The sequence below is a fragment of the Echinops telfairi genome, unplaced genomic scaffold, assembly GCF_000313985.2.
Source record: "Echinops telfairi isolate 266 unplaced genomic scaffold, ASM31398v2 ScPeMD7_18;HRSCAF=68, whole genome shotgun sequence".
Lineage (NCBI taxonomy): Eukaryota > Metazoa > Chordata > Mammalia > Afrosoricida > Tenrecidae > Echinops > Echinops telfairi.
In genome coordinates this window covers 51888095-51900456 of record NW_022103915.1, presented here as the reverse complement: position 1 = coordinate 51900456, position 12362 = coordinate 51888095, and the positions used below count along the sequence as shown (strand labels likewise).

At 47.8% G+C, this 12362-nt stretch overlaps 1 protein-coding gene across 4 annotated transcripts in view; it reads left to right on the top strand.

Annotated features, from left to right (window-relative positions):
• The window catches only part of SAMD4A (sterile alpha motif domain containing 4A), a 265015-nt gene that overhangs the window by 201597 nt on the left and 51056 nt on the right, over positions 1-12362 (top strand). For all 4 annotated transcript variants that reach the window (XM_045287722.1, XM_045287723.1, XM_045287725.1 and 1 more), the window contains one exon: positions 8901-9164. In XM_045287722.1, coding sequence (XP_045143657.1) covers positions 8901-9164 — 264 coding nt within the window. The remainder of the gene's footprint in view (positions 1-8900; positions 9165-12362) is intronic.

Below are 12362 nucleotides of genomic sequence, written 5' to 3'. Positions count from 1 at the left end.
ATAATTTGGTTTGGTAGAGTATTCTTGGGTTTGCGTTGATTTCCTTCAATTTTCGGAATATGTTTCTCCACTCTCTCCTCTTGTTCATAGTTTCTGCTGATAGGTCTTAGCATATTCTTATTTGGGAACCTTTATATGTGATTGCTTGTTTTTCTCTAGCTGCTCTCATTATTTTCTCCTTTTCCTCAAAGTTGGATGGTTTAACTATTATGTGCCTTGGTGACTTCTTGGGATTCAGTCTAGGTGGTGTTCTTTCAGCCTCCTGAATGGTTGCCTGGTTTTCATTCATTAAGCCGGGGAAGTTTTCCTACAAGAATTCTCTCACAGTTGTTGCAGATGACTTCTTTGTTGTGTCTTCCTCCGGTAATCCAATTATTCTGATGTTGTTACTTTTCATAGCATCAGGCATAGCTCTTAGCAGCTTCTCTGATTATCTTAATTAGATTTTTGTTCGCATTTGTTAAAGTCTGCTTGGCTGTCCTCCAAGTCACTGGTGCAGTTTTCTGCTTCCTCCAGTTGATTCTCGAGGTCCGTGGGTCTGCTACTGGTTTTTGTTATCTCCTCCCTAAGCTCTTTATATTTCCCTTTGGTGTATGGATTTTATCTCCTCTATCATTTCTTCCTTTTTCTGTATTGGTTCCCTCATATCCTGTACGACTCCAAGCAACATTCTGAACATTTCTTTCTGTGGCAAATCAATGTCTGCTTCTTCTATGCCTGTTGTTAGGTTCAGGACATCTTCTTCCATTACCGTTTGTTTCCCCTGTTTTTTCGTTGAGGTCTTTGGGGCTGATTGCTGTTTGAGTTATATTGTTTTAGAGGAGCCAGGTGCCATCTCCAGCTCATCGCAGTCCACGTGCGTCAGGGTCAAACTGTGCTCTGCAGGGTTTCCATGTCTGATATTTTGGAAGTAAATCTCCAAATCTTTCTTCCAAGACATCTCTGGGTGGGCTTTAGTCTTCCACCTTTCGTTTATCAGACAATGGCCAAGCGTGCTCACCTTTCAGCTTTCTGAAATGATACCTGCCCCTGCCCAATCCTTCTGTTGAAGCCACATTTCCCCAGCTATATGGCAGCCTTCAGGCTTCAGGGACAAGGAAGGCCTTTCCTGTGGTTCAACTCCAGACAACAGTTGGTAAACAGGTTGTCAATCTTTGTTGTTTATGTCCCTTTGGAGTGATTTATTTGCGTCTCCTCCTGACAGGCGTTGCTGATGGTGTCAAGGGGTAAGAGTGGGCCCCAATGATTTGCCAGTGACTTTGGCTGAGTCCTCAAACTGATATGCTCAGTGGAGCTTGGTTGCTCAGTCATGAAATCCTGGCTCTCTTCCGTCCCAACGTTGATGGCTTTGCTGGTACCAACACTCAGGACAGCTGGGACGTTGTTCGGCACAGGATGGAGCTTGCATTGCATAATGGGGAGGGGGGTGGTGAGCACTGCCAGGGTGAGTGTGTGAGCTGAGGGAGCAGCAGTTAAGTTGAGCCTGTCTACGGAGAAAGGCGTAGGAGGGAAATTGTCATCAAATATCTATCTTTCTAAGGTTCTCTACTATCTCTCTCCCCTAAACACAGTGACTGGGGTTTTTAATGGCTCTTTTGGAAAAACAAAATTGGGACTAGCTACCACAATCCACTCTGGGCCACTTGCTTGTTTTCCTTCCTTGGTGTCATGAACCACAGAGCCCTGGTGGTGTAGTGGGTGAGGAGTCGGGCTGCTAACAGAAACGTCAGTAGTCCAAATCCGCCACGCTCTCTGTGGAAGGATAATGAGATGATCTGTTTCTGTAACTACTTACAACCTCCAAAACCCACGGAGAAATTCCACTCTGTCGGGCTCAACTTCAACAGCCACGGGTTTGGAATTGATCACGAACCACATGGAATTCTGTAGTTGTAACCAAAGTTGTCTGTGGCTGTCACTTCACCCCCAAGGGGGCATAGAAATTGCAAGGCCAACCCTAGGGATGACAAGCATAAAAGCATAACTTTAGGTATGAAAAAGGTATTTACGAGAAAGCAGAGCTTCGGCTGATATGCAGGGACTGTAGAATTGGCCGTGTTGATCCCACAGTCCTTTGAAATGGCCTGAGATCTGCCGTGAAGTTGCACTGCCGCACTTGTTGATGTCATTGATATTGATAGTATGAAATGAGAGGGTTTGGGTAGTTCCCTTTGAAAAGGGCTTGATTTGAAGTCAGAATTGTGAGTGAGATTCTAGTGCTTTCTACAGGAAGTGCATATTGGCTTCTTGTCTAAGTTGTTTCATAAATAATGACAATATAACGTCAAACAGCAGTTATCTAAAATAGATTTTCTACTGGATGACACCCAGTTTTGCCATTATACAAGCTGACAAAAGAGGACAAATGAAATGTACCAAAGATTAATGCTGCAATAAAAGTCTTCCAGAAACGTTCTAATTTATTTCTTAAAAGTCCAAATGTTTAAGTGATAATGTGAAGGCAGAAGCATTCGTCTTTGCTCTGCCCAAAGGCTGAGCCATCTGTAGAGCAATGCGAGCTGGCACCAGTGACAAGAACTCACAATCTGAGCAGAGCTTCCCCAGGCGTTGTCTCCAATGTCAGAATGCGTTCATATCAAGCCTGTGTGAAAATGCGACTTGCTGGGGCAAGAGAGCGGTAGTTGTGTCTCGATGGCAGCCTGGTTATGATGTGCTTTGTGGCTGTCCTTTCTCTTGGATTTTGTTTTGTTTTTTGCATAGGGAGTGTACACTTTCTCTTCACGGAAATGTGTGGCTTCCTCCTGGGGCTTGTCAGGGCCATCCCATCCACCAACCACATCTTTATAGCATGTTCTCTCTCCTCTCAGAATGAGGTGGAGTCTGAAGCCTGTTCGGGCTGAAAGTCTGCTGGCTTCCATATGTTGTGGCTGCTGGGTTTCCAAACTTTGGGACAAGAGGCAGACACCAAGCATGCAGTGTTGAGGCTCTTCTTAACCTTCCAGACTTGGCTTTTAATCTATCCGTTCCCCAAAGCAACGATGGCAACGCATGTTGGCTTTAACCTGTAGCAATTAATATTCCCACTTTCACTTACACAGACCTGTCCTTGGCCATGTATGTGATTGGTTTTCTTTCTTTTCTTTCTTTCTTTCTTTCTTTTTTGTTGCATGATTATCACTCTGGTTTGATTTTCTTTTGTAATGTATTCTTGCAGTACTATTAATCTTTTCTTCCCCAAAGATTCCTACCACAGGGCATCAGATTACTGCTTCTGGCAGCACAAAACCAAAGAAGAGGAATTCCGGGGCCTAATGGCACTTCACCAGTGAGCCTTGCTAAAGCGTATGGATGGAATGTTTTATACAAGTAGGGTTAAGAGAAATCTTCTCTTTGAACATTGAAAACCCTCCACAGTAGTTCTTTAGATGCTGTGAAGTTCTTGAGGTTAAACCTGCAATGTGCATGATAAGCAGGTAGAACCCTAAGGGAATGTGCAGAAGCATTCCCCCAATACCTTTCAAGCTATTGATGGGTTTGAATTGTGGTGGATTTAGTAAAGGTAGCTCATTTTTAAATATAGGATTCAGTAGGTCCTGCTTTTTCCTCTGCAACTTTGACAGATATCCTATCCATCTTCTGCAGCAAAACTTAAAATTATATGTTGTTAATCTTCAAATTGGTGTTTCTCAGCAAAGGTTCTACTGATACTTCTGAAGTTGAGGAGAAGGGGGTAGGTCAATAAAATCATTTTAAAGCGCATCATTCATTATATATATTGATAAAATAGTCCCAACTCTCGGCCATAAGCCAACATTAACATACCTTGTCCTAAAAGCACCACAGTGCAAATTATCTGGGTCCTAGGGAATTAGCCCAGGGGGAAAATGTTCTGAGTTAATAGTTTAAAGCCATATGTAAGTGCTTGGCCTCCTCATTTTACCTTTAAAAATCCCCAAATTAGAGTGAGTCATTTTTGTAAAGTTTAGTTGTATTCTGAATTGGATTGAATTATAGCATGTGGGCATCGAGAATCTTGAAAAATTAATGAGGCACAACTCTTTTCTGTGAGAAAGATAGCTTCTTAAATTAGAAATGAAGAGACTAGCTTGGGAAGAAAAAAGATTAAAATTACAAATCATGTCTATATAACTTGACTAATCCGGGCAATAATGAGCATCCAAAGTCTAACCAAACTATTTGGTTTGGTGAAAAAGGAAAGAAGGCGGTATTTGGATTATGGGACAACCTCATGCCCTTACTGAGACACAAATCCGTTTTCTGAAGGGATTAGTGGTCTAGATTCCAGACTCTAGAATGAAATAGGTGGAAATGAGCAGTGGTAGGAATGAGAAATAAGGGTTGGCTGAAGTCGCTGAGGCAGTGTAACTACGAAAAGCGTACAGAGCACTTGAAGCACTTACATTGTAGGGCAGGAGTGCATTACATGAGTTTGAGTTAAGGACTTTGCTTGTCATTTTAAAAACCAGATTCTATAAAACAATAATTATACTTCTAATCGCCTGATCAAAAAAAAAATGATAAGAACCTCAATGAAGCCAGTGCGCTCCGCTTATATTGGACAATGGGTCATTCACCATGCCCAGCCTCCACACCAGAACTGATGCCCATTCCTAAATCCTCAGGAAGGAGCGAACACTCACAACTTGGAAAAACTTAGTCTTTCTGGAGAATTAGGGATCTCTGGGCATAGCAGTAATTTGTGGAGCGTACGTTATGTTCTATGGATACGCTTTGGAGCACAGAGACGCAGGCCATGTGTCTTTGAAAGGGCTCCACTGTTTTGGTATCAGAGCCCAGCTTCACTGACCGGGAGTCTCTGCTTTTGCAGACCATGGCGCTTCTTAACAGCGCACGACCCCTTGTTGATCCTGCCAGGAAAACCACGGCGCAGGAGGGCGGGAGGACCAGCACCCCAGCCTTCCACTCACCGCAAGCGTTGTTTCTCCCATTAGAAGGCAGAAAATATAGTTATATCTCACTTTCTTATGAAAGTACTAAATATCCCACAAGATCTTTTCCTGGATCTTATTCCAATCATTAAAAATGAAACAAAGATGATATTCATCAAAGAAAATGAGAAAGAAATCTGATTTCTAGGCTTTGAAGAAAAAATACATAACAGAATTCAGAGCGAGGCAACTTATCCTGCCCCCCAACCGCCCCCCACTCTTCAAAAAAAAAAAAGTGTTGAAAGGGGGCGTCATTAAAGATGTCTGGCATTGAAAAAGGAAGTATGAGGTTCGCTGAGGTCAGAAACATTGGCCTGCCCTCAGTGGCATGGTAATGCTCCCTGCCTGAGTAAGACCCTCTGTGCTGACGTCACACTGCCTCAGCTCCCGCGACAAGATTATTTTTAGCTGCCTTGTCCATAGTTCAGCAGACGTAGCCAGTATTGATGACTTCCTTTAGGCTCATTTGAATTTATAAAAGGTCTAAAATGTAAGGTATCATAATTTCTTATACACACACGCGCACACACAGAACCTGAATCTTCTTCTATAGATTTCTCAAAAACATGATTGCAAACATGATGGAATCAATGCTAAGTTCTAGTGTGGGCTTTTCACCCACAAAGGCGAGGGCACAGTTTTATTCTTGTGGGTAATTTGCAGTGTGACTTTCAATATCATGAAACCATCCGGAGCCAAGTAGCCCCTTCTCCACCCCCACCCCAATTATCAAATCACAAATGCAGTATAAACTTGGACCTCCATTCTGTCACGGGACTTGGCCAATGCCTAATATACTCAGAGCGTCTTTTGAAGGTGCACTTAATTCTGCAATATTTAAGTGTTACATCTGGGCTGCTACGTCTGAGGGAAGCCTTTGCCTGCAGCACGCAGAGCATTCAAAAGACCATGGGGGTGGGGGGGAGCTTGTAACACAGTCCTGGGAGCCTTCTCAGAGGTCTGTTTCCATTACTCTCCTTACTTTTCCTAAGAAAAGGGGAGGATTTGAGGGGTGGGGCTGTTTCATGTCCATTTCTCCTCTGTTTATCACCACTGCTGATCAGTTGTTTGGGTAAGAAAATGGGGCAGTGGGGCAGCTAATGAGACTCTTCATTAATTCCACAACTGTGTGGCCTATTTTCTGATAGTCTTTTTATGCCCATGGCATAGATTGTCCTCTGCCACTTTGTACCAAGCAGAGTGCTACAGCACATCAAGGGACCCCCAAATCAGCTGTGTGGTCACCAGCACCCACGAGCAGCCTTGCTGCCACAGTCTCTTTCCTGTGGGAGGACAAACAGGACCACTTATGAGCCACCTCTGTGGGTTTCCTTGGGGAAGATGAGGCACTAGCCCAGCATGACTTTGCTTTGACTTGGGTGCAACTCTAAACCAGGGCCTTCTCTGTAGACCAGAAGCTCAGTGTGAGGACCTGGGCTTGGGAGCCAAGGGGAGTTGGCTCTGAGGTGAATTTGAGTTTGATGATAGCCATGGGACTTTCTCACATAGAGGAGGCTTTTGGTAGAATGTCGTTGGGGAAAGGCCTCAGGACCTAATGATCTTTCTAGACTGGGGCAGAGGCGTAACTCATGCCATCTCTGCTGTGACCTCAGCCACGGGCTGGAAAAGATGAAGACATGGGGGCATATGCCCGGGAGCCTCAAGAAGTTAGGTAGCTAGGCATTCATAGTAGTCTTTGAAGCCCTGAGCCTGTCCCAGTGGGGTAGAAGGGGGGGTTTGAAGGCTACCTTAGGTTGGAAAGAAGCATGCTGGCTCCATCTATTCTGATGGGATTCAGATACTACCTGTTCTCAGCATTCCAAGGTGGGGACTGTCCCAACACTGTTAACGCTCAATTGCATTATCCCCTCTGACCACCAGCCTTGGGCCCCAAGGGTTGCGCCAGCTCTGGGCTGCATGCACCTCTTTGCTGAGGTCTATTTCGGCAGTTTCAGGCTCACCTTAATTGAGCTGCACCTGGGAGCCCCCGTTTCCATGTGGGCCACTCGTGGCTGGCATCATTGGAAGCATCCACCCAGTGTTCTGAGGGGCCGAGGTACCAGGAGCCAGGGAAGGCTGAGCTGGAACCTTCCAGCATGCAGGGCTGCCCTGAGCAAGTTTGCCCAATTTTAGATAAGTACCAAGACAGGCATGAAATGGATTTTCTGGATGTCTGGCTCTTCTTCCTACTGGCTTCTCTTGATTTTTGCTGCCGCTTCTTTTTTTTTAAACCCCCCCCCCTTTCTCTGGCCCCCACCCCTCCTCCACTCCTCCTCCTCTTGCTAATTCTGATCCAGCTAGGTAGCAGTGCATTTCCCAGGGAGCCCTTTTCCACCACTTCTTCCCCAGTCTGTTTAGAGGGAATGCAGGCCATCTCAGCCTTTAGGCTTAATTTAGGACCACGACCCCCCCCCCCATAAAAAGACTTCCCCGCTGTTTATTTTTAAATTAAATAATAACTCCTGATATTTGATAGAATCTACTCAAATTAGGAATTTCTCTGGTTACAGATTCTAAACTTGGCAGCCCCGTCCATTTGCCCACCCCCACCCCCATCCCATTTTCCCCTTAAGTTTCCAACCCTTCTGATGGTCCCCTTTGCGTACAAGGCTCCCTTTGACCCTATCTAGCCACGTGGAATCACAGTCGCCAGAGCTATGCGCCTCCATTGCTCTCAGGCAGTGGTTCTCAACTTTCCTAATGCCTCGACCCTTTAATACAGTTCCTCATGTTGACCCCTCGCCCCCAGGGCCATCTGCAGAGTCTGCTGACTGCAACCCCCAGAAAAACTGATCCCCGCAAAGAAGGCCTGGAGTCCCGGCCTGGGAGAGCAAAATGCCACTGTGGAGGGGATAGTGCCTGAGACCAAGTTCAGTGACTTCCTTTGGGAAAAAAAAAAAAGGTTTAAAAATGTGTTAGCCCAGCAGCCGTCAAAATAAACGGGCCCGTCCGGGACGGACGGGGACCGGGGCTGGGGGCTGTTATGAATAGGCTGTCTTAGTGAGGTGTCACTTTACACACCCAGAAAAACCAACCAAGGGCAACGCTGGCTCCCGAAGTGAGGGTTTTGGTCCTGTCCCTCCCTTGATGACCTCAATTTAATTTGGCTCATTACGGGAGCCTCTGTTGCTTTTTCCTAGTTTTCTGGGAAAGAAAGTAAGGCGGGGGAGCGGGGGGGAGGGATCTGCAGATGTTGCCCACTGTGCTAAAGGGCTGGGTGTGCTGGTAAAAACAATTTTGAGCCTACTGAGCGCACCCCCCACCTCCTGCCTTCTGAATGGAAGGTTTGTTACCTGGAAGTGCTTGTGATGTAAACCTTGGCATCAGCCTGAGGATCCAAGGGAAAGAATCAGCCTTTTACACCCAGCTGCCCCGTGTCCCATACCCTGTGGTCCAGGTTCCTGTTGGGACCCCTCACTGAGCCTGTGCCACCAGAGGGGATGGTACCCATATCCCTTCTAGCTCAGCCCAGCCCAGCCCAGCCAAGCACCCAAATGCTGCCCAGCCTGCCGACCCTTCAAGAAAACCCTCCCTAAATGGCAGGGCTGGGCCGGGTGTCATGCTTCCTTGTTTGTCTTGTCACTGTCCAACGCGTGTTCTTCTTGCTCTCTGCTTATGACTGTTTGCCCAAACTGCCAGGCCTCCCCTGACTTGAGGGGCTACTGCTGCAAGTCCTGGCTCCCAGAGTTAGGACAGAAAACACATCCCAAACTAAAAGCCAAATCCCGCCCTACAGAGGCTAAAAGCCAGACGAGCAGGTACTAGGCGTGTCTAGGTACCTTGGAGGAAGGGACTCCCTTTTAACTTCTCAAAGGGAAGGAGCCCACCAGACGCGTCCCCAGCCGGCTCTGGTCCACAGAAGGAGTCTGAAGACTGTTAGCGGTGTCTCTCAGGGTTGAAAGGTGTTGGGGATTCTTCTGCATCCCAGGCTAAACGGGGGGAATAACCTATTTCATTTTTTTTTTCCAGTTCTCTCAGGCCAGGCACACCACAGCCCTTTGAAACGATCTGTGTCCCTTACCCCACCCATGAATGTGCCAACCCAGCCTCTAGGACATGGATGGATGTCTCATGAGGACTTACGAGCTAGAGGAGCCCAGTGCCTCCCCTCCGAGCATGCCCCCCTGTCTCCACAAAGCAGTGTAGCCTCTTCAGGAAGTGGTGGGAGTGAGCACTTAGAAGATCAGACCACTGCTCGTAACACATTCCAAGAAGAAGGTAGTGGTATGAAAGGTGAGTGACCCAAACGGCCAGAGGCCCTCCCATTTATCTGGCATCTGAGGGGGAGAGAGAGGTAGTCAGCTAAGAAAGAGGGCCCCACTCCCCCCACTCCCCAGACTTCAGCTCCGTCCCTCTCAGATCTCCAGGGTTCACCATGGCAGAAGGGACTTGGATTTCCCTTCCGGCGCCTCCTGCCAAAACCTGGGAAGAAGGAGCCAGAGCAAGACAGGGCCACACCCTCTTGGTTATGTTTTTGGAATGTACTGGCGGACAGACAATAGAATGAGTCACAGCTCCCAGGGAGAGGTCCTCTTTTGCACAAATGTCCTCTAGCCGCCCTGTTTGGAAAGTCGCAGGGCTGCTCCTGCCTCCCCGCCCCCGGCTGGGGCTCGGGGGCAGTCTGGGGTGGGCGTCAGTAATTTGGATACACAAACCACAGCATCTTGTTTCTGTTTCTTTGGGTCATCCCTCCCCTCCTCTCTGCCTCGCTCCTCAATAACCCAACAAGCCTTCCGACTCTGGTCTCTGCCTCTGCTTAGGGGACAGGAAAATCCCACCCAGACTCCCTGCCAGCCTTTCAAGCCCGGTATCAAATTTGCATACAGGAGATCACGGCCCCTGTGCCACACAAACAAATGTGCCCACCGGGCCGTCCATGGAGCCCCTTCTAAAGATCCTCCTCTGGAGATCAAACGTCTTCTGAATTACCCATTGCCTTCCAAGAGGAGGGCTTCCTTCTGCACTTCTAGCTTAGAGTTGTTCAAAAGCTGGGAGGGCCTTAGGCCTCGGAGACCCACGGATGATAATGTCACAGGGTGAGAAAATACATAACCAGACCGTGTGGGGGTGCGGGGGTGCCCAGAGGCTGAGGCTCAGAGAGCATCCTCTCGGCTGGCCTCCATTGTGCTGGGACTCCCCTGGGAAACAACCAGTGTTGACTATTGGAGGCTCTGTACCAAGCCACACCCCACCCCACCCCACACTGCCCAGGCACAGAAAGCATGCCCCAGGTGCCAGGTGTAGGAGGCACCGGGCTGCAAAGTGGAGTCTGCTAACCAGGAAAAGGAGGCCGAGCTGGAGCTGCCTCCCTGGTCCTTTCCTTGAATCTTCCGAGCTGCTAGGTCTGTGTCCCGCGTGACGGTTCCCGTGCTGAGGCTCAGCACTCGGCAGTGCGTCTGCGTTGTTTCCTCTAGTGACCTGAACGGATCTTTCAGGGTCTTCAGAGGGCATCGGAAAACAGCTAGTGTTTATGGGGCTACAGTGCCCCTTTTCTCTTTGAGGAAATGTAGCAAGAACCTATTTCTAAGTTGCTGCTGCTAAATTGATCCTCGCCATGTTTATCTGTCCAAGCCGCTGACGAGCAGGTGAGGCTCCGGCATGCTCTCAGGAAGGCTGGCCGGGCATCTGCTGCTGGGGCGGCAGGGCACAGGAGCGCCCGAGGGCCCTAGAAACAGCTGTTGCTCTGGCCTGTGTGTGTGTGTGTGTGTAAGTTGTGTGTGTGTAGTTCTGTGTGTGTGTGTGTGTGTGTGTGTGTTATGTTTCCAAGAAAGCCTACGGTGCAGTTCTTATCAGTAAGGCTGTCGAGAGGAGGTGTTGGCCTGGTGTGGAAGGGAAAGGAACATCCCATGGGAAGGCCATTTTCCTATCTCCCAGATGGGAACGCTGATCCCACTGTCTAGCTTCTAGAGGTTTCTTTCATTCTTCCTTTCCTTTGCTTTGCTTTTAATGAATCCTTCTGAGGCTTTGTGCACACCTTAGATAGCCTCCCAGAGAAGGCACAGGTGTCCTTTCAATGTGCTGGCATGTTGAGGTAGAGAATGAATAAAGAGAGCAGGTTCGGGGGGAGGTTTTATTAGTTAAGCTAAGCTGTTGCTTGGTTTTTGTTTGGGGGGATTTTTAAAAATCATTTTATTGGGGGCTTGTACAACTCTTATCACAATCCATCCATCCATTGTGTCAAGCACATTTGTACATGTGTTGCCATCATCATTCTCAAAACGTTTTCTTTCTACTTGAGCCCTTGGTATCAGCTCCTCATTTTCCCCCTCCCTCCCCGACCTTTCCTCCCTCCCTCATGAACCCTTGATAATTTATAAATTATGATTTTGCCATGTCTTACTGTCTGACATCTCCCTTCACCCACTTTTCTGTTGTCCGTCCTCCAGGGAGGAGGTCATCTGTAGATCCTTGTGATCAGTTCCCCCTTTCTACCCCACCTTCCCCTTCCCCTCCTGTTATCACTACTCTCATTATTGGTCCTGAGGGGTTTATCTGTCCTGGATCCCTGGGTTTCCAGCTCTGATCTGTACCCATGTACATGCTCTGGTCTAGCAGGGTTTATAAGGGGTCATGATAGTGGGGGCCGGGGGCGGGGAGCAGTAGAGAGCAGGTTTTGAAGAAGAAAGCTGAACTGTCCCGAGGTTCCAGGCACCGCTCCCTTCGGCACTTGATTTAGCCCCTTGCTTTAGAGTAGGTGGGAATTGTTTCCTCAATTCCCTGTGACGGTGACAAGATCCTACATCCTAGCACTTCTTGGCAGGCCCCAGAGCGACAGGCTGTGTGGTGAGTGAAGGAGACCAGGCACCTTTTTTCTAGATGCGACCACTCTCAAAGTTTGAAATTCAGGATTAAAGGCATGAAGCGTCCCCAGCAAATTAAAAGACCAATATCTTGGAAGGAAGAAACATTATATAGGACAAGGGATTCTTATATCTATATATAAGAAACATTATATAGGACGAGGGATTCTATTTGTGGGGAGAACGCACCACATTTTGAAGTTCCAATGACCTGTCAGATCTAATCTTCCATTCACCAAAGAGTCAGGGGCCAAAGGCGTGTGAAACACAAGCGCCTCATCCCACAACCCTGCCACGAGAGGGCCGCCGCCACTAAGCCTTGATTGCTCCTGGGAGAATGCTGAAGAAGTTGCCGGTCCCAAGAGCCCATCATTTGATTTCCAGGCTCAAGATGAGCTGCTGGCTTAAAGTTCTGCATTCGCTTCCCTCTCTAAGAAATCAAGCATGAAATCAAGGGAAGTACTTCGAAAAGAGCCAGCTCTTTCTCTCAGATCTACGCTCTCTCTCTCTGACCCAGACACTTTGCAGGAACATGGTAGCCCTTCCAACGTGCCTTCATCTAATAGCCGTGTTTCTTATTTTTCCATGCCCAGTGTTTGAGAACAGGAAAGCTGTGGTAGACCCGTGGAGG